At 42.6% G+C, this 27,261-nt stretch overlaps 1 protein-coding gene and 1 non-coding gene across 3 annotated transcripts in view; both read right to left on the bottom strand.

The window, feature by feature from the left end:
* Nucleotides 1–1,301: 1,301 nt before the first annotated feature.
* Nucleotides 1,302–1,383, bottom strand: Trnas-gcu (transfer RNA serine (anticodon GCU)). Its single transcript has one exon. It is a non-coding gene; the product is annotated as a tRNA-Ser (tRNA).
* A 732-nt stretch (nt 1,384–2,115) lies between these two features.
* Nucleotides 2,116–27,261, bottom strand: part of LOC137298176 (cytoplasmic dynein 2 intermediate chain 1-like) — a 57,021-nt gene continuing 31,875 nt past the window's right edge. For both annotated transcript variants that reach the window (XM_067830327.1, XM_067830326.1), the window contains 19 exons: nt 27,034–27,126; nt 26,110–26,358; nt 25,136–25,247; nt 24,573–24,670; nt 22,388–22,511; nt 22,002–22,078; nt 21,619–21,695; nt 14,823–14,898; nt 13,928–14,109; nt 11,515–11,537; nt 11,178–11,242; nt 10,759–10,877; nt 10,228–10,315; nt 9,603–9,669; nt 9,434–9,492; nt 6,967–7,012; nt 6,553–6,730; nt 6,074–6,125; nt 2,116–5,860 (listed from right to left, as the gene is read on the bottom strand). In XM_067830327.1, coding sequence (XP_067686428.1) covers nt 5,750–5,860; nt 6,074–6,125; nt 6,553–6,730; nt 6,967–7,012; nt 9,434–9,492; nt 9,603–9,669; nt 10,228–10,315; nt 10,759–10,877; nt 11,178–11,242; nt 11,515–11,537; nt 13,928–14,109; nt 14,823–14,898; nt 21,619–21,695; nt 22,002–22,078; nt 22,388–22,511; nt 24,573–24,670; nt 25,136–25,247; nt 26,110–26,358; nt 27,034–27,126 — 1,896 coding nt within the window. In that variant the 3' untranslated portion in view covers nt 2,116–5,749. The remainder of the gene's footprint in view (nt 5,861–6,073; nt 6,126–6,552; nt 6,731–6,966; nt 7,013–9,433; nt 9,493–9,602; nt 9,670–10,227; nt 10,316–10,758; nt 10,878–11,177; nt 11,243–11,514; nt 11,538–13,927; nt 14,110–14,822; nt 14,899–21,618; nt 21,696–22,001; nt 22,079–22,387; nt 22,512–24,572; nt 24,671–25,135; nt 25,248–26,109; nt 26,359–27,033; nt 27,127–27,261) is intronic.

The raw sequence follows: 27,261 nt of genomic DNA on the forward strand, positions 1-27,261 counted from the left end.
TGGTGTTGACAAATGAATTCTAATTTTGATATTTAATGCACCGTCACACAGACACACACTGACACACACACACGTGTGTGTGTGTGTGTGTGTGTGTGTGTGTGTGTGTGTGTGTGTGTGTGTGTGTGTGTGTGTGTGTGTGTGTGTGTGTGTGTGTGTGTGTGTGTGTGTGTGTGTGTGTGTGTGTGTGTGTGTGTGTGTGTGTGTGTGTGTGTTTTCTAACGGCTAAATCTCGTTTTGAAATATCCACGATTTCCAGATCTCCGTTCGTCAGGGCTCGCTGTAAGACAGAGCACGGTGTACGACGTGTTTGCAAGCATAGAATTAGCGTAGTGTTGAAATGTATAAGTGCTAAGATGTATCCAATTATACTGATTAAATTGTATGCATCCAGTTAAATGAATTAGTCTAAACATTCCGGACTGGTTATTGTACTAACTTGGGCAATATGGCGGAACCAGTCAACAGGGCACGAAACTGATATCAAAGTGCATAAAAAGGCAATTTGAAACTACGCTTGTTAAAGTGACTCCCCTTCATGTTTCCTGAAAGAGATTGTTTTGGAGACACTACCAAGCTCCTTTCATATGATGTAATCATAAGGACATAACGTATTCTATTTTCACTTATTCATACATAATGCCACGGGTCCAAACTATTTACTGTATGATCACAGACGTTTCAGCTGTCGATGTATTGTAAACATGGTCAGCTTGAATATCTTGACACACGTTTTCAGAAAGATTGAAATGGGTGTGTTGTAAGAAAGAGCCGCCGTCTTAATATAAACCATGAAATCCAAATCTTGGATCCTAATTATGACGAGAAGTCAACCAAAACTACTTTAAGCATATACGATATTACCTAATGGTAAACCATTATCCAAAAGATACAAAAACCAGATCGATTTCCAGTATCTGTGGGTTTTTTATTTTTCTATTTTCCCCGTAATTCCTCGTTAACCACATTACCCACTATGTTAAAATTTGTATATAGCTTTGCTAAAGATTCCTTAAAAATTTACGGGAGGCTTTCGAAACACTGGGCATCGAGAATATAGTAAGCCGACTACTATTTGACCGACCCTCATGTACTAACCTCTGTAAGTACAGTGGTCAATAATGCGTCTGATCGAAAACAGGACACTTTGTGGGAATTGTACGGTGCTGTAATAACTGTAAATTGTAATAAATTGAGGAATAACTGCCCTAGTTACACGAAAAGAGAGAACAGCATTTGAACAGATGTTTACTGTTCACCTGAGGAATAAATAACAAAATATAAAGGAGAAAAAAAACTATCGACGAGGATGGGATTCGAACCCACGCGGGGAGACCCCAATGGATTAGCAGTCCATCGCCTTAACCACTCGGCCACCTCGTCTCCTAGACTCACAAGGCAACATTTGTGATGTCTACCGTACACTATGTCAGTCAATATTAATATGCAACAAGCCCTTCCGAGTTATTTTCTGTCCGGCCATTCGAAGAATGAAAGCGTTGAAAAATGTTCTTGTGAACATTCTGCTGCCCACGAAGCGAAACGCTCCTAACGGACACCTACGCTTTATCAGACACAATCTTCTCTTCAGTGACTGAACACTCTTTGAACAGTCTAAGTAAACATTTCCCCAGTACTTTTCGTTACACTCCACTACTGAGTCTCATTATATTACGTTTAGATAATTCCTTGACGAAGAAAATTTCATTTCCCACATCGTACTGTGATCAGAGACCTTAAATTAGATTAAGTGGTCTTTGCTATGATGATTTGGCTGGAATGCAGTTTACCGGGCGCAGCACGTACTAGCCTCGGATTTCAAGCACCTTTTGCGATCCTATTGTTTGCGTGTTCGGCACCCTTTACGATCCTTGGGGTTTTGGTTTTTCGAAATCACATTACTAAATGAATACGTCTGTCGGTCTAGCATCCTGCCTCTACCGGAGATCGGTAGTCTACAATCTGTCGACAGGTGACCTACATCCACATACACATACAAGAAACTCCACACGCTGTATAAGCTTATTTAAGGTGTAAACAGAGACAACATAATTGACTGAATATGGTCTCTGGTGTAAATAATTAAGGGTACTCGGAAACAACAAAACAACTCCAAAGCTTCTTAAATATTTTAATAATTCACTCTGTACATTAAGATGTTCATCTGTGACCGACACTTCGAGTTCATGCACACAGAAAGGCTTGGTACATGATTAGAAACGGATTCCAGAAGAAGTGAATTCATCATATTTAAGTTCACATCACTAGAACATAGGTATAACAGACTGTGTTTATGCAATATTTACTCAACATACCATGGCTTGCAAGACTAAACACAGAGAAGATAAAGAAACCAAGGGCTTTTGAACAAAAGGACTACTGAGTGGATACAGCCACGATGTTACAGTTGGTGATATCTTAATAAAACAAGCCATCTAAGACTATTTAAGATGTTTCAAATATTCTATTTTCTCAGATGCTGGAAATATATACAAAGGAATACCATGTAACATTTACAGTAATATAATCAAAACAGGTACTTTACTGTACTTAATTTCTGTTCCCACAGACAGACCTAACCTGAGGGGATATTTGTCTCACTGCCTAAACATTCTTTGGACATAAAGGAGATATCAACATGGCACATTTTCGTAACAATAAAATTGGACGGTCTTGAAGTGAAAATTTATTCCCTCTGCAACAAAAATGCTCATGGGTCTGCCTGCAGGCAGCTGAACATCACACAGTTGAGTAAATCCCAGTACATCTGAACATGAAACAGTAAGATCGTGATCATCGATGAAACTGATATTGTGAAAGTGATTTAATCCTAACATTTCCATGCATTAAGAGAACGCAGTAATTCAACCATCTTTGAAACAGACTACTTTTTTGTACCTATTGCTTGCTTATTCTGAGACTGAAAACTGTTTTGTGATGACTGAACATGATTTCTGGAAATGTGAGGCAATGTAACTGGAGACTTGCTTCACAACACACTGTCAGCAAGTAACTGGAGACTTGCTTCACAACACACTGTCAGCAAGTAACTGGAGACTTGCTTCACAACACACTGTCAGCAAGTAACTGGAGACTTGCTTCACAACACACTGCCAGCAAGTAACTGAGACTTGCTTCACAACACACTGTCAGCAAGTAACTGGAGACTTGCTTCACAACACACTGTCAGCATGTAACTGGAGACTTGCTTCACAACAAACTGTCAGCAAGTAACTGGAGACTTGCTTCACAACACACTGTCAGCAAGTAACTGGAGACTTGCTTCACAACACACTGTCAGCAAGTAACTGGAGACTTGCTTCACAACACACTGTCAGCAAGTAACTGGAGACTTGCTTCACAACACACTGCCAGCAAGTAACTGAGACTTGCTTCACAACACACTGTCAGCAAGTAACTGGAGACTTGCTTCACAACACACTGTCAGCATGTAACTGGAGACTTGCTTCACAACAAACTGTCAGCAAGTAACTGGAGACTTGCTTCACAACACACTGTCAGCAAGTAACTGGAGACTTGCTTCACAACACACTGTCAGCAAGTAACTGGAGACTTGCTTCACAACACACTGTCAGCAAGTAACTGGAGACTTGCTTCACAACACACTGTCAGCAAGTAAGTGCATGCTTATGAACTGAACATATTCAGGGATCACAGGGTAGTGGACGGACATCATCAAAAGACAAAGGACAAGCTATGCTGATATCACAAACTTCATTTACACTGTCAATCGTCCTTAGCAAAAAACACAGTGATTTGTACAGAACAAATACAAAAAGATATTTCAGGACATTCTGGAAGGAAATCACAGCAACAAAAACACAATGATATGTGCAGAATGGTCCCATGAAAGATGAGTGTGATATTCTTGAGGAGATTCACCTCCTGGACGGAATGAAGTTACTATGACTATTTACAACTGTCATGTCATTCAGACAATATTTCTCACTCAGACTAAATAAATACAGCCTCTAAATTTGTATGTACATTCACAACATGGACAAATTCCCATTTACATGATCAATCCAGACTTAAAAACATAAGGCTTCTGCAGTGGACATAAATATCACAAAGTAAGACAACTACCAACTTATATCTTTGATGTAAAACATGAATGCAGTGTTGTGGTGTACTGTCTGCATTGGATCTGTTTATTATATGTCATCATGAACAATACAACAGATCCATGTTTACTACATGTTTATCTAACAGGTCTGAGTTTATCACATGCCATCATGAGTTTATTACATGCCATTAGGAACATAAAAGAACATCAGTGTGTACATGCCACCATGGACAAAGGGCAGATCTTTATTTTTGGCATGAAATTGAGAAATATGGAGTAGATCTGTGTTTTTTTCATGTTATCATGAACTATTCAATACCTTTATTACATGCACTGAGTCACAATACCAGCACAATAACGAGGCAAGGGAGGTAACTGTCTATAAAAGTCCATAAATGGATATAAAAGTGTCCTCCTTTGTTCGACTAGGCTGGAATGTTAAGTGTTATCTTGCCTGGTAGATCACACTCAAAATCATATTACAACATCTTTATGTATGTTTCATCTTAAAAAGTGTAACTGCCCTGTAGATTTTGGTTGATTGCAGAGTTTGCAAAAGATGTGTACCATCAATTGGGTTTTGACAGATATTTTCCTCAACTATGTTTTCAATCGTGGTGCTCAAGTTATGCAGTGGTACACATAACTTGACCTTGGACCTTGATACAATACAGGACCTAGATTTTGGAAGGTCTCTCAGCGCTAAGATAGTTGTAAGTTAATGTTAAAATAGGGCACTTACGACTATCTTAGAACTAAGCAAGCTTTGAAAATATAGGCACTGATCTTAATTATTGATCTTGGCCCCCACTAACAAACACTATGGTGATCCCAAGTCACTAAGGTAACCTTAGAACAATGCTAAAGAATGAGAGTTAAGGTTAACCTTACTAAAGGTTGTTTTGTGAAATTGCAACTGGGCCATTTAATTTTGTTTGGAGTAAACAAAGTGATATGTGAATTGGAACCTGATTAGGTCAGTAGGAGTGACTTAGATGGACAAAACAGCCACTGATGGCCACAACATTCAAGCCTAGTTCAGCAAATGGACATTGGTTAACTCCCTTGCCTCAAGACAATGCCATCCTACCGAAAACCTCCATCTCCAATACAGGCATATTTCATACCTGTAAGAGGTGTGGTACATATCACAGCTGGGGCATTTGTAGATAGGATGATTAAGGTGGTGCCGAAACAAGAAATGTCTTCAAAATGGGCACTTGTGTGATATATCACATGTAAAGTTCTATAACCTAAGGACAAGTAACTGACGAGAAACTGACCTCTTCACAAATAAAATAATATAAGTTCTTTAATCTTAGTTTGGAATGCAATTCATGAATACACAAAGTAACCAATTTTGATCTCTCATGTATGTGGGTTTAAAGCACTTGTCTCAGAGTGAAGCAGATATATAACTACAAGTCGTCCTTTGACACCATACACACAGTATCCACATGATCCATGGTTTCTATGACTGCAGTTATGTTTTCACAATAATTCAACAAATATAATTAACATAGGGCTTAACCAGACAATAATACTGTGTCGCAACCAGTGGAATGAGAGGCCTGGTGTTGTGATGAAATCTGGATATTGTCATGGTGAGTGGTGCCCATCATATGCCTGACATGGTGCCTTTCACATCACAGTGGTGCAGCATCAGAACTTGTCAACATACTTGTCGATGAAGTCCTCCTCCAGTGTCTGCTGTTCCGACAGTTGCTTGATGATGGTGTGAACCTCTGTTCGACCGTTGTCCAAGGCCAGCAACTGGAACACAGACAAGACAGACATGTTTTTATCCAATCATACTGGTGGAGCAAGGTTGGTAATGACTGGCAAAATGTAATATCCAGATGGGAGGCAGAAGATGGTCCAGTCCAGATTGGTGCATGGATGCAATACTTAGTTGGACAGTCAAGGTTGGTGGGAAGTTTTACATAGAAGGCTAGGTCAAATTGATGAGACGAAAGGGCAACTCACCAGTTGGGGTGGTCTGGACGGTGTGGCTCCTGTCATACACATAGTTACAGCCCTGCAACAATAGAAATCTCTGGCAAATGTTTGGTTTATAACAAAATCTGTTCAAAGTGTGATACTTTCAGTACTATAAGAATGGTTAATCTTTATCTAATATAGCCAAACTACCAAGTCTGGTATATTGCCAGTTGAGTTAAAGAGTAGTTCATGCATGGCGGTCTGACTAAGACTAAGGCCGTCAATCCACTTCTTTATGAGTCTCAGTTCCAACCTTATCTAGCAAGTGAGTGAGAAAAGGAAAGAAAAGAAAAATTCATAAAAAAATATATGAAGAGACTGAAACTTAACTATGGATGTAAATTAAGTCATTTTGCTTTGGAAGCAAATTTATAATAAATATAGATTAAAAAAATTAAATTGGGACTTGAAGTGTTGTTTTTGTCTCATCTGGGTATACATCTTAGCATCAGCTGTGTTCCTACCTGCCAGGACTAATCTGATCTCGGGACACTGGGCTGGAGTCATTCTCCAACAGATCAAACACATGGACCATGGAGTCCTCATCCAGCACGAAAAAGACGGCCGGCCTGCTCCTAGACCATCGGACACAGCGGACTGCTCGGCCACCAGAAAACACTGGCCATGACAGCAACGGGTGCTCTGTGACCAAGGGCAGACGATCAATACATGTATAACAACATCATCAAACAAAACCCTGTTTTGCTGATATATAAAACATTTTTAACAAAGCTCTAATGACATTTTCGGATGGTAAGGATCAGGGGAAGACAGCTAGGAGTATTTCTGCAATGTCACGCAGCTGTGTGAATACAATGTTGATTGTTTTATGGAATAATCTAACATATTTCCCAATACTAGGGAGAGTAATTGCTCACCTGTACCAGTGTGGTAGAGATGAAGACAGCCATTGTCACAGCCAGCCTGTGATGACAAGGTAAAAGGTGAGACACAGAAGGGTTCACAGGTCAACATGAATAGATATAACGTGTATAATCATTTACATAGTCACTGAGTTTAGTATCAATAGCCTCAATCAAGGCATATTAGTCCCATGGAAAGGCTTTAAATCCAGACATGAGAATGACAATTTGTGAAAAACAGTGAAAAAGCAAGTCGGGGGTCAAGGCTTAGCCCCCTTTGCTGGTCCAGACGAGTCAATGTCTTTTAGACAATAGTCATTTTCACCTTGTTTGCTAATGGTAGCCATTTTCCTGCAAAATGCCGTTTACCACGGACAGAAATTCACTCCTTATACACTAGCACTAGAATAGGTTACTGATTGTGCAGTATACTAAGAACAGCTCTTCCTTTTCGACATTACACACCCACCCCTAAAATCTTTATTGCAAATTCACATCGATCTCAGTAATGGTCAAAATGGAACCCAAAACACGGAAATCTGCAGATTTGCGGAAAATTCTCATGTCTGTAAATCATTTCATTTCAGCATTCTATTTTTCTCTGCCAATATTCTTGCACGGTTTCAAAGTACACAGCAGACTGACTGACTGAGTATGGTTTTAAGCTGCTTTTAGCAATATTCCAGCAATATCACGGCAAGAGACACCAGGAATGGGTGTCATACACTGTACTTATGTGAGGAATCGAACCTGGGCCTTTGGCATGGCGAGCGAGGAAATACTTTAATCACTAGGCTACACCCACCACCTATGCTAACAGCAGAGATCCTTCAAATCACAGGAACTAGCACCTCTGGAGGGCAATCTGCATGAATTATCAAGTAAATTTGAAATCAGTAGAGGCAGACAGCATTTACAGGTCTTGCAAGTGACTTAGTGATCATGATAGATGCTGCCCTCTGCCTGGTGCCAAGATATATTTCTGACATACATTTCTTCTGTGGTAGTCTAGGGTTGGATATAGTACAATATGGGCTATCACTGTGTTCCTAGCTATGCTGATATGCATAGCCACAACACACCCGGCAGGGTAGTGTGGTCTGCTTTGCATGTGCAGCCCATGCACTGCCTGTCTCTAGCCCTATAAAAGGAGTAGCTACATAGCACTCCTTGTCTTTAGTCCACTGGTCCACCAGAGGTGAGGACATTTATTCTAGTTGTTTGAGTCCTGTTGATCCAGACCAAGTAATTAAGTTTTCCTTAGTTTACCACAGGAAGTTAATATATTTATTTGTTTTAGGCATAGGCTTTGAAATCAGAGCCATGTCTTGGTAGGATTTGGGGTCAGCTTAGGTTGTTAGGTATAGGTTAGGTTAGGTGGTTAGGTATAAGTTCGGTTAGGTGGTTAGGTAAGGTATAGATTAGGTTAGGTTGGTGGGTGGGTAAGGATAGGTTCATGAATTTTGTTATAAATAAATTATTGAGTTTCCTTTGTCTGTTTGTTCTGTTTTACCAGCAATGAGGCCTGATTCATAGAGCCTACTTGAAGTTGGCTAAGTTATTTTCACTGCATAAAAAAAAAAAAAATACACAACGCAAGGTCCAAAACCAGAGAATAGCCAACTTAAGCTGTCACTGGGCAGAAAAGCCTATTACACTATAAGAGCTGAAAAGAAGACTTTGAGAACTGGGGTGGTGCAGCAATGGGTTTACACCTCTCATAATACATTTACGCAACATACTGGACAAAAAACAACACAATTTACATAAAATTTGGCATAATGTGAAAGAGTAACAAGCATGATTGGTCATGTGAATGCTTTGGTGGGAAACAGGCAAGGGATACAACTCATGTACTTTTACGTCCTCTTCAGAGAGAATCACCAGGGATTTCATGTGTTCCACTGTCATTCGCATAGAAGGAGGCAAGCATTATAAGCATGAGTCAGGATAAGGAAAATGAAATGTGCTGTGAGATGATCATGTTTATTCAACTGTGAAAACAGAACAAAAGAACTATTTGAAAGACGTAATGATGAAATATATATATACATATGCAGAAAATATGTTGTATATACATGACAATACATATAATCATGACAGACAAGTGTTTACCGTGTTGACAAAAAGACAGAGGGAAGATGGATAACTCCACATAGCTTGTAACATGGCTATCTGGCTTGGTGGGTACAAGTAACAAGATTCTTGCTGACCTGGGGGACTAATGTAGCATCAAAAGTAAGGAATTTCTCTAAATTTCTGTCTTTGTTTGGCATGACCTTTTTAGAGTTTCCAAAAACATAAGAGAATGATTACATTGGGTTTTTTTTAAAGTGGTGCATAGTGAGAAAAATCTTGATTTGTAAATCAAAATTGTGACTCATTATCAAACACAGGATGTTTGAAATAGTGCTAATTGAAGTCTATGACTGTCCCTTGGATGGAAGTGTCTCCATGAGAGATTACAGTGGGATAAACTTACCAGCAGATAGGGGCTACCAAAGGGTGACAAGTCAATTGTAGTGACATTTACCGGCGACTCTGTAATGTAAAGAAACCAGCTATACCATAAGGGCATGTTAGGTTCAAATGATAGGATCTGTTTGTTGCACCATGTCAAGCCTATATTCCATGACCAGAACAGCACTCACCTACAGCCGGAGCATAGCCTTGAGGGAACCCTCGAGAACCGAAGCGTACACCATGAACAACGCAACCCTGTGAATGCAAGAAAGTATGACATAAGTCTACTACCAGGGCCCACATGCACAAAGTGATCTTTGCTCTACAAGGATTGTAACTCCCATTCTCCAATACTGGCTTAACATAGTCGTAGCGCTAAGATCACTTTGTGCAAGTGGGCCCGGGAAGACGCTACTGTGGGCCACTTGTATTGTTTTTGGTTGTTTCACAAAGAAATGACATCACTAATCTTTCATCCACTGAAACTAGTAAGCTGTACATTTCCTAGAGAAGACACTGGTTTGTATTAGCTTCAAATTGAAAAAAGTCTGACAAATAACTTTGGATGAAAAACAGAATGTGGAGACCTTTACTTGATGACAAAAGGTGTCAGGTGATCGATATTATGAGAATCAATCAATACATTCAAGGACACATAATCAACGTCACTATGAATCACGACCAAATCTGTTCAGTCAGCTCTTGTAACAAGAATGGATCACTAGGGTCCAACTGTAGTCTGGTGTGCCCACTTGCAGATTGATCTGTAATCCTTGAAAACAACACAATCTATGTTTCTGTTTTTGTACTGACCGTATCAGTGCCGACATAGAAGTGGTTGAGATCAGTCGGTAACAGCTGCATTTCGAATGCCTGGATAATCCCCTTGGTCCTGGCAGCCCTGTGAGTAATAGGAAACACTAATCACAAATACATTAGGCAATCCTACTCAACACAAGCAAAAATTATTATGCCCTGGACCATAAAAGTTGAACATGCAAGAACATCAGTGAGTTTGGCATTGTATACTATCTATGAAGGCAACGAAACACCAAGATTGCACTTTCCAGTCTTTAACTGCATTGCCAGTGTTCCAATAGTTAACAGAATGTTACAGAAGATCTCTGTACTCATCTGTTGAGTGACAGTAGTGTTACATAGGAGCTCTGAACTCACCTGTCGTGAGACTGTAGAGTCACAAAGGAGCCCTGTACTCGCCTGTTGGGAGACTGTCGAGTCAGAAAGGAGCTCTGTACTCACCTGTTGGGAGACCGTAGAGTTACAAAAGAACTCTGTACTCACCAGCTTGGAAAATGTAGAGTTACAGAGGAACTCTTTACTCACCTGTTGGGAGACTGTAGAATAACAGAGGAACTTTTGAGCAGTTTGATCCTCCCTCCTGGTGCAAGGCCCAGATCGGACTCGGACCCTGCCATGTCCGGGGCTGAGATCTCAGCCACCACCTGTGTACAAACATCATTCTTATCATGTGACTGTGGATTATAACACAGGTTCTTATGTGATCTGTACATTGATATTAAAACAATATAGAATAATGACACATTTGTGCACATTAAATTTAGTTTGACATGTTCTGATTGGCAGTTACAACTGAATCATCCACAGATTGGCTAATGTATTCTGATTGACAGATACAACATTACTGACTCACCCACGGGTTGACTAACATGTTCCTATCAACTGATACAACTGACTCACTCGCAGACTGACTAACGTGTTCTCAACGTTAACAATTCACTCACCCACAGGTTGACCACAGCATTCTGTTCAGCGGATGCTAACTGGAAGGACAGGCCAGAACCCAAATCTAAAATCGAACATTAATCATGAGTAAGTGAGCAAATGTTGTTTAATGATCACATGTTCCTGACATTTGCTGTAACACTGAATCTGTAGAATAGACAAGGCTTCCGAATAGATAACGGAAAAAGAATGAAAGGCATCACAAATCACTTTAAATAATTCCATTCCAGTGAGTTCACTAAGCTTCTGTAAGTCAATACAGGATGAATGCTATGTGTAATCTCCTCCCATTTCAGATCGCTGTTGTACCCTAATTATAAAGAAGCGTTAACTCACCAGTAGAATCTTCAGACCTTGAGCTGGAATAAAAAATACAATGCTACAGCAACAGGAAAGAAGGGACATAATGCATGGTGTAATGGTTTGTTATTACCTCCCCTTGGAACTGTGTTTGACCTGCAAAGCATTTCTGAAGTATGCTGTGGATCAAACTGTTTCCATGCAAACACCATTTGTCTGAACAACCATTCCAGCCCCCCACAGAATACTGAACATGGCACATTCCCAAGTTAGTCAACATTTTGAGGTGGTAATACTGGGTGTAAAACATTGATCTGGCCAATATTCACCTAACTAGGAATGAGTAAAGAGGTATGATGGTGGTGACATGTGGAAGGTCTACCACTGATCTAGTCAATACTCAGCCAACTTGAGAGGAGTAGACAGGTACGATGGTGGTGACATGGGGAAGGTCTACTACTGATCTAGTCAATACTCACCCAACTTGAGAGGAGTAGACAGATATAGTGGTGGTGACATGGGGGGAGATATACCACTGATGTAGCCAATACTCACCCAACTACAGAGGAGTAGACAGGTATGATGGTGGTGACATGGGGGGAGATGTACCACTGATGTAGCCAATACTCACCCAACTACAGAGGAGTAGACAGATACAGTGGTGGTGACATGGGGGAGATGTACCACTGATGTAGCCAATATTCACCCAACTTGAGAGGAGTAGACAGATACAGCGGTGGTGACATGGGGGAGATGTACCACTGATGTAGCCAATACTCACCCAACTACAGAGGAGTAGACAGATACAGCGGTGGTGACATGGGGGAGATGTACCACTGATGTAGCCAATATTCACCCAACTACAGAGGAGTAGACAGATACAGTGGTGGTGGTGACATGGGGGAGATGTACCACTGATGTAGCCAATACTCACCCAACTACAGAGGAGTAGACAGATACAGCGGTGGTGACATGGGGGGAGATGTACCACTGATGTAGGCAATACTCACCCAACTACAGAGGTGTAGACAGGTATGATGGTGGTGACATGGGGGGAGATGTACCACTGATGTAGCCAATACTCACCCAACTACAGAGGAGTAGACAGATACAGTGGTGGTGACATGGGGGAGATGTACCACTGATGTAGCCAATATTCACCCAACTACAGAGGAGTAGACAGATACAGTGGTGGTGACATGGGGGAGATGTACCACTGATGTAGCCAATATTCACCCAACTACAGAGGAGTAGACAGATACAGCGGTGGTGACATGGGGGAGATGTACCACTGATGTAGCCAATACTCACCCAACTACAGAGGAGTAGACAGATACAGTGGTGGTGACATGGGGGAGATGTACCACTGATGTAGCCAATACTCACCCAACTACAGAGGAGTAGACAGATACAGCGGTGGTGACATGGGGGGAGATGTACCACTGATGTAGCCAATACTCACCCAACTACAGAGGAGTAGACAGATACAGTGGTGGTGACATGGGGGGAGATGTGCCACTGATGTAGCCAATACTCACCCAACTACAGAGGAGTAGACAGATACAGTGGTGGTGACATGGGGGAGATGTACCACTGATGTAGCCAATACTCACCCAACTACAGAGGAGTAGACAGATACAGTGGTGGTGACATGGGGGAGATGTACCACTGATGTAGCCAATACTCACCCAACTACAGAGGAGTAGACAGATACAGTGGTGGTGACATGGGGGAGATGTACCACTGATGTAGCCAATACTCACCCAACTACAGAGGAGTAGACAGATACAGTGGTGGTGACATGGGGGAGATGTACCACTGATGTAGCCAATATTCACCCAACTACAGAGGAGTAGACAGATACAGTGGTGGTGACATGGGGGAGATGTACCACTGATGTAGCCAATATTCACCCAACTACAGAGGAGTAGACAGATATAGTGGTGGTGACATGGGGGGAGATGTACCACTGATGTAGCCAATATTCACCCAACTACAGAGGAGTAGACAGATACAGTGGTGGTGACATGGGGGAGATGTACCACTGATGTAGCCAATACTCACCCAACTACAGAGGAGTAGACAGATACAGTGGTGGTGGTGACATGGGGGAGATGTACCACTGATATAGTCAATACTCACCCAACTACAGAGGAGTAGACAGATACAGTGGTGGTGGTGACATGGGGGAGATGTACCACTGATGTAGCCAATACTCACCCAACTACAGAGGAGTAGACAGATACAGTGGTGGTGACATGGGGGAGATGTACCACTGATGTAGCCAATACTCACCCAACTACAGAGGAGTAGACAGATATAGTGGTGGTGACATGGGGGGAGATGTACCACTGATGTAGCCAATACTCACCCAACTACAGAGGAGTAGACAGATACAGTGGTGGTGGTGACATGGGGGAGATGTACCACTGATGTAGCCAATACTCACCCAACTACAGAGGAGTAGACAGGTATGATGGTAGTGATGGAGCTGTGGTGGTTTTCCTCCTCTAGAACGCGGGCAGTGTTGTACGTGGGAAAGCGCAGGACATGTTCCTGGTCACCAACACTAACTGTCCGGTGCATGGATGTGGGCTCACGCAGATCCCACACCACAACCGACCCATCTCCCTACAGACAAAACCAGTCACGTTAGTTGTGTTCTACAAAACATCCATAGAATTCATCTGAAAGAGTGAAACATCTACTGTCAACATAACAGGGACAAAGACATTGAATCGACGAAGATATTCAACCAGACCATTTACAGTGTGACCACTTGGTTTTCATCTTACAAGCAGACAGGATGTGGAATTCATCTCACATCTCATCTCACCCAAATAATCCCAACAGCACAAGTGTTTAAAGGAAATGTATCAAATGCTCAACATTGACTTATTGTGACAAGACACACACCACTAATATGACAACAGGTCAGATAGGTAACTCACTCAGTGTAATCCCAAACATAACACGTTATATTTGACCACTTTCTAAATGGCACTGTGTGATCATAGCTTTCGGTCCTGGGAGCTGTACCATTGAAAATCAGAGGGGCACACAAAGTCCAAAGTCTTGACTAACAGCTGTCCGACTTCCATTTTTGTGGAAGTCGCGGTGGTTGAGCGGGTTAGACAGCTGACTTTGTGTGCTGGTGATTAGGTGCCTGAAATGAGGGTGTGGGTTCGAATCCCGGATGGGACTCAATCCAAAAAAAGTACTAGAATGTGTACTTCACTAAGAAAGTGTAATCCCAAATATTATGTTACATCTGTCCACTTTCTAAATAGCACTGTGTAATCACAATTACTCAAGAGATATTTTTCTAAATGGTCCTGACTTACCATTCCACAGAATGCCAGGACAGCCTTAGACGGACTGAAGCAGCAGCAGGTGGGAGGAGCCTCACAGCACAGGATCCTGGAGCAGGATGTTCACTTCCATTACAGTATGACTGACATACAGCAACACACAGCTGAGACACAGCACAGTGACAACAGATGACACTTATTGATGCTTTGCAGTGATCAGTAAGGTCAAAGAACAATTTTAGATAAAAATGGTCACAATCTTGGAAACTCTCTGATGTGGAACTTCAATACTTTTTATGAGCCCAACAGAATTTAGCCACATGGCCAACACTCAACACATTCAACAAGTGAATCCTTGACACTAATCCAGTGTTTTCCATGACGCAGAAAACCTATGCATTTGACTTACCCAAACATGTCAATGACTCCGTCTCATGACACCAAGGAGTCATAATGACTCCTAACCTTTCATGCCAAGGGCAAACACTGATTCAAGCTGACTCCCAAAAACATGTCCATGACCCCCATTGACACCAGGGAGAACTAATGACTGCTACATGTTCATGTCTGGGGAAAAAACACTGCTCTCACAAACACCAGGGGATGTCTTCAAGTTCCAAATTATAACAGTGCACGCATACTTTCCTAGGTGACTGCTATAACATTAGTGTGTGTTAACATATCAATCAATCACAGATTTCACATCACTGAGTTATGGATATTCCAAACAATGTAAATTGGTCAGCAAAGTCTTGAATGCCATGTGCCATCAGTGCATTAACACTGTGCTCTCCACTATATTCATACATGGAATGACTTGTTGAAATAACATCTAGGCACAAGTGATAGTGTAGACTAGGTCTAAATGTTTTTTTCATCTTTGAAATGATGTAAATCATCAATTTTGGGCAAGCGTTCCATAAGCTGTTAACTAAATACAGTGATTCAATGCGAACAACTATGGAATACCAGTCTTCTGAACATGGACAAGGAGGTAAATCATTCCAAAATTATTAAAATCTAAATATTTTAGATATTTAAATACTTACCTTACCATAGGTCTTATGCATATTACCTCAAGCTTCGTTAAACGAGATCAGACAGTCGTTGATTCGCCATTCCCTTGAATGGCTACCCCATGTATCAACAAATTTATAAGCACGGAAGTGACGTGATCTCCGTACCCATGCAAGCGCGGACCATCAAAAATTCACTTTTACTGAAAACTTGGTCCTTGGAGCCCTGAGTGGGGAGGAGCATCCATCGTTGGGAGGGAGTTACTGCCCTATGGTAAGGTAAGTATTTAAATATGTACAATATTTAGATTTTAATAAATTTGTAACTTACCTTGCCACAGGTCTTATGCTATGGATTCGATAGATGGATGGGTGTGTCAGGTTCCAGAAAAAGACCATCCTCAGAAAAACTTCGTCCACATACCATCCAGGAACCATAAGAAGCCACAAGCAGTCTCAAAATCATCCTGAAACATGAGAGAGCAAGTAACTCAAGGAACCCCAAGGACAACAAAGACACCTAAAAGGTGAACGTTATCCACAAGACCAATGGTATGTAGCAGTAATCACCTAATGGGCGACTGGCCAAGTGAGTTGCTGGGCAACCATCAACAGACCAAAAGACTGCAGACTCTCCATGTCTTCTACAACTAAGTCCCTCAGGCAATGACTGACGAAGACTGTGGCTGACTTCCAAAAGCAGTCTTCCATTATGGCGACAGTACAATTCCTGTGTAAAGCCATGGTGGAAGCTAACCCTCTAATTTCATGCAGATTATTGGCTGAAGGGTGAGGGAGGTTCGCAGCATCATAAGCGGCCAAAATGGTCTGACGAAGCCACAGTGCCACCGTGTTCTTGTTGACCTCCCCTTTAGCTGAAGAAGAAAAAGGGATAAAAAGCTTTTCCCTTGAGCGTCTTCGGGTAGCCGATTTTACAGTTTACAACTTCAGTGCTCAGACTGGACAAAGAAGTTCTTCCTCCACGTCGTGAGGCCCCAAGATCGAAGAAAGAGGAGGAAGAGAGAACGTCCTGTCTGGCTGACCTGGAAGTTGATTTTTAGCAATAAAATCCCATAATAATCCTAGATGCACACAGCCATGTCGAGACTGCTCGAATCAAATGCAGGTGACATCCAGAGCATGAAGTTCACTTACTCTTGCCGCCGTGGCCAGAGCTAAGAGAAACACTGTCTTCCTTGAAAGGTCCTCAAAGGATGCCTTGCCCAAAGGCTCATAGGGACACCCTCTAAGATGCCGCAGAACAATATTTAAGTCCCAAGCCTGAGGACAGAGCTTGACCTTCTGGTCTTCCAACTTGAAGGCCTTCAGCATAGCACCTTGGAAACTTGCATGTCACATTTCACTGCCAGAACTGAATTCAAGGCCGATGGGTGTGTCCCAGTAGTGCTGCCTTTAAGACGTCTGGACTTCCGAAGATAAAGAAGAAACTCTTATCTGAGGAGAGACCTTTATCGGATCTAAAAACTTCAGGTGACAAAACTTCTCAAAAGAAGACCATATGTCATCATACAAGGAATATAGTTGACACCCGGTCAGTCAAAGCTATGATCTTAGCTACACATGAAGAATAACCCTTAGCCTTTAATAAAAACTGTCTGAACATGAACCAGGCATGAAGATAAAACCGACGAGGGTTGGGGTGCAACTGATGGCTGTGAGGATGGCATAGAAGATGCGGCCAATCCGGTAGGGGTAACAGGTTTTCATTGGCGAGACTTCGCAGATCTGGGAACCACAGCCTGGTTGGCCACCAGGTCAAGATTGCCAAGCAGACATATCCTCCTCGTCCATTTGAGTTTGGCAACAACTGCTGGAAGAAGAATTGGTGGTGGGAAGGCATAGGCGTCTAGCCCTTCCCATGACAGAGACATCGCATTGACTGCCCAAGCTTTCAGTTCTGGAATGGGAGACACGAATTGAGGCAACTGCCAATTGAGACTGGTCGCGAACAGATCTGTGAGGGGACAACTGTGGCTGCGGCATAACAACTGAAAGGCTTCCGGATGGAGCATCCATTCCATCGGAGATGGCTTGCCTAGTCTTGACAGAGGGTCTGCAAGGACATTCCTGCACCCTGGAATATGCTGAGCCCTTACTGCTATGTTGTTGTCGTCCAGATGACTGGTTAAATGGAACATCAATAACTGCTGTGACCTGGTTGTGCCCTGATTTCGAATCATCCTACCACTGTGAAACTTTCGGATGAAATCAACAGAGTGGAATTCCTCAGACGGGAAGTCCAATGTTGAACCACTAGGATCACTGCTTGGAATTCCAGGTTGTTTCTATGCCAGTCTCGTTTGGCACCTGACCACAGCCCTGAGGTGGTCCGACCGTAGAGATCGGCAGTCCATCCCTGAAGAGATGCGTCGACGAATAACTCGTGGTCGTGAGGACAGTCCGTCAAAGAGACTCTGACGCAAACATTCGATTCAACTGTCTACCAGCGAAGATAAGGATGGAGATGTTGAGGCAGAAGAATTCTGAACTGCAAGTCGTCCGCTTGAATGTGAGGCAGCAGAAACCGTTGCAGTGGCCGGAGCATTGAACGTCCCTGCATGTTAAGTCTTGGGCTGAAGTGAGGAGACCTAGCAGGGACTGCCACTCCCGAAGAGTCAAGGGATGAGCAAAGCCTCGACTTCAGACCACCCATCCTGAGTGATTCTGACAAGATTGGAGTGTGTCAGAAACCATCCCCCTAAAAACGTCAACTCCTGCGATGGTATTAGAAGCGACTTCTCGAAATTGATCAACTGCACCAGTTGCTGTAGAAAACAAGTGTCAAAGTAGAGTTGTCTGTGTAGCAACTGAGGGTCAAGGTTGTTCAGGAGGGAATCGTCTACGTAGGGCTTGAAGTCTATACCAATCAAATCGGGAGATCGAGGACGTAATCCAGTAAAAAGCCACGGGGACGTGGGAATTCCAAATGGGAGAGCCCTCCACTGGTAATGAGAGCCGCCAAACACAAATCTCAGGAACTTCCTGTGCCAATGGAAAATTGGCACATGAAGGTAAGTATCATGGAGGTCCAGACCGGCTAGCCACTCTCCTGGTGCTGGTTTGGCCCGAATCTGTTCCAGCGATATCATTCGGAAATGAGGCAGTTCCAAAAGATAAAGTCTGTTGAATGCTGCCATGTTGTGGATCATGCGCATCTTGTCTGAGTCTTTCTTGAGAGTAGAACCCCGGGGACTGATGAGGATCTTGCACTATCTCTATTGCCTGTTTGGTTAACAGTAATTGAATCTTTTCTGCAAGCAGAGCATGTTGTCAAGGGACAATACAAGATGGGAATACACGCTTGACTGGGGTGTCGCTGGAGGCTCACAGGCACGCTCCTGCTGTCTCCTCTGTCCATCGGCATCACTTCTTCCTCGTGCACGGCCTCTGGCAAAGGAAGTCTGAATAGCCTCTCTTCTCGGGACATAACAGCGTTTGTCCCTTCCTCTAGACGCTGGCTTCCCACGAAAGGTGGACCCCAAGACCTCAAATATAGAGAGAGACACTTCAGTGTTGGTGAGCTCTGCGTTTTGCCGATACACTTCTGGGATCTTGTCATCAAATAGGACTCTAGAAGTAAAAGGAGCTCGTACTAGTAGGCGTTTAAATTCTTCCTGGCAGGAACATGGCTCTAAGAATCCAGAACACCGCAAAGTCAAAGTCATGGCCAATGTCGCATGTAAATGTGCAAGTAAATCACGAAGCACTTTCCCTTGTCACTGAAAGAGCGTTGAAAAATGTTCAATCCTAGACACATTATCTTCTGTTAATTCCCACACCACCGCTGACTTGGCCGAAGCAAGGACTGATATAGGTTTTAACATCAGCTTTAGTTCCGTATATGACGACTGAGGTGAACCCGATAAGCGTTTCAAGGAATCATCCAGCAGAGCACCAGTATCGGCAAAATCTAAACTGTGCACTTTGTAGTCTTTGTTCCTTGATTTAGAAGGCTTAATTGTGGGATTAAGGGACAGCTTAGAGAAGTCCGCGTCTAGAAGAGCAACTGCGTCGGCAACCATAGGATGTGGTGGTATCAACAATTCCGGTGATAGTCTAATCCCCGACAGGTCCTTATTGTTAGCTGCCGGCAGTGGACAGTCTGGAAGCCTGCCAGCAATCCACTCATAAATCGCTGACAGTGGTACTTAGGTGCCGCTGACGTCAGTATCATCTAATATATCCTCATCATAATCAGGCGAGAAGAAGCGCTCCTCCGAATCCTCAAACGAAATGGCGTAAGAAGCTAGGCGTTGGGAAGAGGAAGGCAAGGACACACCCAGTGTAGAGTCCTTCCTAGACACCAGAAACACATCTGGAGAGCAGGAACGACGATGTCAAGGAGAGCGCTGCAGCAATCTGGATCTGGACATGCGGAGTCGCTTCCCACCAAGTAAGCGACCTTGATCGACTATCCCCCTCAGAAGAATGACGTGGAGAGTGGGATCTGGAGCTGGAATGCCAGTGTCGGCTTCAATAGGGGGTACGAGAGCGACGACGTCTCTGAGATCTTGACCGGGACCTTCTAGAATGCTGTCATCGTTCGGCCTCGAAGCACCGACCTCTCTCCTCCACCAACTGGCGTTGTAAATCCTCCTCCCTAGACACAGTATGAGAGACACGAGGAATCCCATAAGAAGTCGGCGTTGGCATCGGCATGGGTAACGGCGCTGGTGTGCAGGACAGGCGTCAGCGTTGGCGTTGGCAACATAGTCGGCACAGAAACAGTAGGGGGAGGCACTGGTGTCGATGTTGGTAATAGCAGGGAAAATAGTAATTGCTGCACCTCAGGTTGGGAGAGCGCATCAGGCCTTGATAGGTCTAAGACGGCGTCGCTAGGTTGATGATCCGGGGACTGTGTCACAGGCGCTGCTGATTCTTGTGGAATTTCCAAGGCTGATGCTGAAGGAGGGCGTTGGTCCGGAGTATTCATCAATGAAGACCGTGATCCTACTGGTGAAGCTGGGGAGGACACCTTCAGCGACGCTGCATGAAATGTTTCCTCTTAACAGCCAAGGAAGTCTTGAACCTGGTGGTAGACAACGGTGCACAGTGAAGACAATGGTGATCCAAGGTGCAAGCCAGCGAGACACAATCGGGACACCAGGGGTGCGGGTCCTTCGCCGATTTCAAGACTTTATACAGTGCAAACACTGTAACATGCAAAAAGGGGAAAAAGTAAAAACATTACGTTAACATTAAAAAAACCTACACAAAAGAACAACAATGACAAAATATACCAGCCATAATGAAAAAACACGGCTGAATACGAAATACCAAAGAGAAGAAAGCCAAGAGACTAGCAAACTTCCCAACTACCCGTATAATCAAGAAAGAACAACATAGGAAATACCCATATTACAAGAACAACATGAGGCAGCCAGGTAAGTGAAGAAACTTCATCTTTACACTTGAAAGAAGGGAATAAAAAGAACACCTACCTTGAAAAAGTGACTAACTTTAACACACAAAAGATAGGTGGTCTGACAACAAATCAACAACACGTCCATACTCGAGGACGCTAGAAGTAAAAAAGTGAATTTGGGATGGCCCTCGCTTTCGCAGGTACGGAGATCATGTCACTTCCGTGCCTATACATTCGTTGATACATGGGGCAGCCATTCAAGGGAATTGCAAATTAACGCCTGTCTGATCTCATTTAGCGAAGCTTGAGGTAATATGCATAAGACCTATGGTAAGGTAACTTAAAAATTAGAATATTATGACTGAACATGATACAAATGAACTAGAAAATGAAAACAGGACATTTGTTTGAAGAGACATAAGCTGACCTGTGAGGATATGTGAGATCGTTGATATTCCAGACACAGGCGAGTCCATGGCTGTCTACTGGGTTGTCAGGGGAGGGCTACAACACATGTCAGATGCTATATGAAGATGACAATGTCAACACTGTAAGACAACAAACAATAACTTGAAGCGAGCAGTAGCAAAACAGGTTGATACCAACACTTCCAAACGTCATACCCAAAATTCCCATCTTACAGAAATCTTGCACAGATTATAAACATGAAAAAGCAATTATCTTATTCTTGTTTCCAAGACTGTGAAGTGATTAAAAATATGTGGTGTGCATGATGGCATCACATGCCAGACAAGGAGACTATACCATAATGACTTGACTTCACAATTCTGCAGCTAGAAGTAGTCTCACCTCGGCAGAGTTGCTGAATACTGTTAGAAGCATGTGTGGTTGGTTGGGACAGAAGCAAGCCTGTGTCACATGGCGTCCTGCAACACAAAGGTCTAGCTTGCTTCAAACTTCTGCCTCCATTCAACTCACTACAGATTCCCATTTTACTAAATACTGTCATAACATTTTCAGACGTCACTGTGATGAAAGGTATAACACAACTCACAAATACATCCTGGACCCATCACATGCAGATGGGTAGTCATGCACATGATAATTTACATGTCCATTTACACATGACAATTTAAATGTCCATTTCTCAGTCAATAGCTAAATTAACATGCCTTCATGTGCCTCACTGAGACAGATGAAAGAATGTCTTGTGTCAAGAAAAGACATTTACCAACCTCCCACAAACTTGAGTCCTCCAAGTTGAGTGAAGCCATCACTGAAACCCACGTTGGACTTTGTGTTGTCAAGGTTGTGTCTGTCTCCCCCATCTCTCTCCTCATCCAGCAGGAACCCCACTGTCTGTTGACACATTCAATATACTGGACAACTTCATCATACAGGTTCCCACTGTCTGTAGACACATTCAATATACTGGACAATTTCATCATACAGGTTCCGTCTGCCTGTAGACACATTCAATATACTGGACAATTTCATCATACAGGTTCCCACTGTCTGTAGACACATTCAATATACTGGACAATTTCATCATACAGGTTCCGTCTGCCTGTAGACACATTCAATATACTGGACAATTTCATCATACAGGTTCCGTCTGTCTGTAGACACATTCAATATGCTGGGCAACCTCCCCATACAGGACCCCACAGTCTGCAGACACACTCAATATACAGGACAAACTCCCCAGACATTACCCCCCAGTCTGCAGATACTCAACATACCGGACAACTTCCCCATACTGCAACCAAACGTCTGCTGACACACTCAGTATACCCAACAATCTCTTCATACAGGACCATATAATCTGCAGACACACTCAATATGCTGGACAAACCTCCCCACACAGGACTACACAGTCTGCAGGCACACGCAATATACTGGGCAAACAGTCTGCAGACACACTCAATATACTGGACAAACCTCCCCACACAGTATGCAGACACACTCAATATACTGGACAAACCTCCCCACACAGGACTACACAGTCTGCAGGCACATGCAATATACTGGGCAAACAGTCTGCAGACACATTCAATATACTGGACAAACCTCCCCACACAGTCTGCAGACACACTCAATATACTGGACAAACCTCCCCATACAGGACTACACAGTCTGCAGGCACACGCAATATACTGGGCAAACAGTCTGCAGACACACTCAATATACTGGACAAACCTAACCACACAGTCTGCAGACACACTCAATATACTGGACAAACCTCCCCATACAGGACCCCACAGTCTGCAGGCACATTCAATCACAGGCAAACTGTAGCACAAATGGGGTTGTGCAGCATAGAAAATATGACAAGTCTTTTTATATGCGAGCGAAGCAAGCAAAGATTGGCAACGTCCCTCGATTCGGATAAAAAAATACTTTTCATATCAAAACAAAATATTGCCACAATCAAAGGTACACTCCCACTTCCATACTTGGTTGTGCTCTCACGTTTCCTGCCCCATGTTTAATAATTACTCATGTGAAATATGTTTTATTCAACATTTTAAATACCACCCGTGGTATTCAGATCGTTCTTCGCCTCCATTACCCCTGCCAGCTTCCGGTTGAATGGAAAATTAAAAAGAAATACCATATTGCCTAGTTTTATAATGAACCTGTTGGGAGTTTATTTGTCATATCTGTCATCTTTATTGTTACAATTTTCGTAACATTTATTCTACATAAAAACACTTCTGGCATAATGGGCGAATGATGCAGGGGAGGTAACTGTAAGTATTCCATGTGGAATAATACCCTCCTGTTTCGTAACTCCGTTGAAAGGGAAGCTGGAAGGGAGAATGGAGGCGAAGAACGGTCTGATATACCATAAATTGTTGAATAAAAAATATTTCACGTGAGCAATTGTTCAACATGGGGTTCGAAATGTGAGAGCATATCCAAGTGAGGAAATGGGAGTGTACCTTTGATTGTTCCGACTGTATGAAGAGATTGCCTGGTATATTGAATCACAGGCAAACTGTAGCACAAGTGGGTTTTGCAGCATAGAGAATATGACAAGTCTTCTTACATGCAAGTGAAGCAAGCAGAGGTTGGCAACGTACATTCCTCGCTTCGGTTCGAAAAATATAATGGACAGCCTTATCATAAAGGACACCAACGTATGTAGACACTCAATGCTTGGACAACTTCATATAGAATCCCACAGTCTGCAGACGCTCTCAACATATCAGTGGGGAAGGAAACCTACAGTAATTATGTGTAAAATGAGATTGACAACATTGGTGAAATGCTTACAAAACAATCATGAAACATAGGCTTAACATGAATTGTACCTATCCAAGACAAACTCTCCATGTCAGACACTGCCCTATATATCAGGACACGATAAAGATGTCAAGACTGATGAAATAACGCCACTGCCACTGATGACAATACCTGTCCAATCTTCTCCACAAACTTAGCCAGTTTCACGGTGTCTCCATGACGACTGATAATTTGATTATCATTAGCTGCTTCTGGATCAATACCATCACCTAGGAGATAGGAAAGTGATATACATTTTACCTTCTCTTAGGAAAACAAGTCAAATACATGTAAATAATTCTTAAAATCGCTGTCTCTAAGATGTTGACTCAGCAGAGCTCTATTGTAAATAATAAACACAGACAAGCAAGTATCTACACAATGAACAACATTCTCGGATAACAGTGAAGAGTGACACATAAGATCACTAAGGACCTGCCTTTACCCAGAATTCCAATGTCCAGTTTAACAAGTAACAGAGTGCTAGGAGCCCAATACAAGCAATAGAGTGCTAGCAGCCAAACACAAGCAATAGAGTGCTTGGGGACTATTTTGACCCGAAATGTGTCTGTTTACAATGGAGGGCCACTCAGTCTGAGTCAGTTCCTTCCTAAGCAGCATCTGGAACTAGCATCCACAAAACCACAGTTTTTAATATTAAAAGGGATCAAGTCTGAAGTTGACAGGCTGCTCACCTCCAACACCCAGTAAGTCTTCAGAAGGATGCTGTGTCCATTTCTCTTTGGCGTCAATATCATCTGTCTGGATGTCTCTGTCGATGTTATCCTCGTTGGTCTGGATGTAGGCCTGCATCACAAGTGCATGACCATCAACTCAGTTTCATACAACAAATGTACACATCAGACATGCAAGGATGAAATACAGAGTAAGAGGTGATCTTAACTCCCAACTCTAAAAATGGACTTGAGTTAACATTGTTACGAGTGTGTATTTTCTGTACATTTATGTTATTAATTTGGTAATAATTATTACTGGGTCACAATGTTTAGTGTTTTGAATAGTAAATATTATGGGTCACATTTCGTTTTAATATCTGGTCAACACTTTTAGCATTCTGGCATTCTGGAATATATCTGTTCCAAGTTTTCGATGTTCGCTTCCGGGATAGTGTTTCGAGACCATTCTACAGTGTTGACGACGTTCGTTTGTGCCCGAACTTTCAGGAAATGACTCAGCCAATATATATAAAGGCTGGATGCCATGTGGAGGGCGACACTCATATTCATTTACGTCTCTGCCACACTTGAAATCCTGTCAACGCCTGAATCTACATTATCTGCTTTTGCACCGATCGCTGTGTTTACATTCTGCCATAGTTGATTCTGTCTCACACCAAGACTTTGGTGAGTTTGCTATATTGTATTTTGTGACCGATTGACTTAGATTTTGTCTCTTTTGAATTGTACCTGCAATCAGCATTGTTATATTGACTTGTGACTTTGTATACCTTGCTCTCGTGGTATAATAGCAATATAGAATTTGAATGTAAACAACTTGTCTTTGTTCTGTTTTGCTGGTTTACCAGGGGATTTCTTACATAGTTTGTCATGGGAAATTCATAACCGTGACAACATCATAGAGCTAAGTCCCAGTACACATACCATATTTTCACCCATAATCCATATTTCATGCTGGTAGTACAGCCTACCTGTTTAGTGTTGGAGCGACCAAAACTGCGTATGTACATCTCATATTCCCTGACAGGGGGCAGGTCAAACATGTCGTATCGAGCAATATCCAACTCAATCATCTTCTGAAGGTCCGTGCCTCTCTTCCTGGTGCGACTTGCAGTTGTGGCGTTCAGGGCTACCTGCTTTGCTGACACAAAGTCAATAAACGTTCGTCCCCGGTTAACCTTAGGTGCTGGTTCCTTGTACCGTTCCTCAGACGCATCGGTCTGACAGCAAGAGAAGACAGTATCAGTATACACAATAGCATACACATCTGTCTGTAAAGTCTTATAAAATCCCATACTACATGATCACTATTTGATAACTATGGACAGTTTGTTTCATGTCGCAGTGGTCTACTTATTTCACAGCAGCTTGCATGTGATTCCAGGTTAAACAACTTACTGTTTTACAGCATCAACACATGAAGCCTGACAACTCATTGTAGTCATCTCATTCAACAAGTACTTACAACTGTACAAAATCACCCATCAGTTTGTGAGTTATGTCAGCCTCAGCAGAGAACACAAATACTTTTGTACTTTTCACTCACATTGGCATAAACATGCACTATGCTCAACTCTTAAGATAAACACTTTTTCTAAAATAAAAAAATCATGAAATATGGTCATCAACACTGTGCATACAATGCCACAGTTAATAAGTGGAACCATGTCAGTTGTCTGGTTTCTTCTGAACACAGTGACACATGGCGACTGTGAACATCTAACGATGTAGATCTGTATGGAGGAAGAGCATTTGACAGAACAACGCCAGAAATAAAGTAATGAAACTTATGTAGCACATAAACTTTACACAGAACCTGCTTAATGGGCAATAACTAGTCCTAATGGTCCCATGGCAAGGTTTAACTCATGACTATAAGCTGGTGCCATACTTACTGAGTCCGACCGATTACTGTGTCTAGAACCATTCACTAGCCGTGTGTTTTCCTCGTCCATGGCCTTCAGCAGGTCATCCATCTCACTGCCCGGCTAAACAGACACACATACATGGAGACATCTTTGAAAACAGCTCTATAACACACTTCTTGAAGTTGCCAAACTGGTATCCGTGATAAAATTAAATGCACTCCAGTATGAAGATGTCACATTAGAACATTACAATAC

This window comes from Haliotis asinina, chromosome 10 (assembly GCF_037392515.1).
Source record: "Haliotis asinina isolate JCU_RB_2024 chromosome 10, JCU_Hal_asi_v2, whole genome shotgun sequence".
In the NCBI taxonomy this organism is placed as follows: Eukaryota; Metazoa; Mollusca; class Gastropoda; order Lepetellida; family Haliotidae; genus Haliotis; species Haliotis asinina.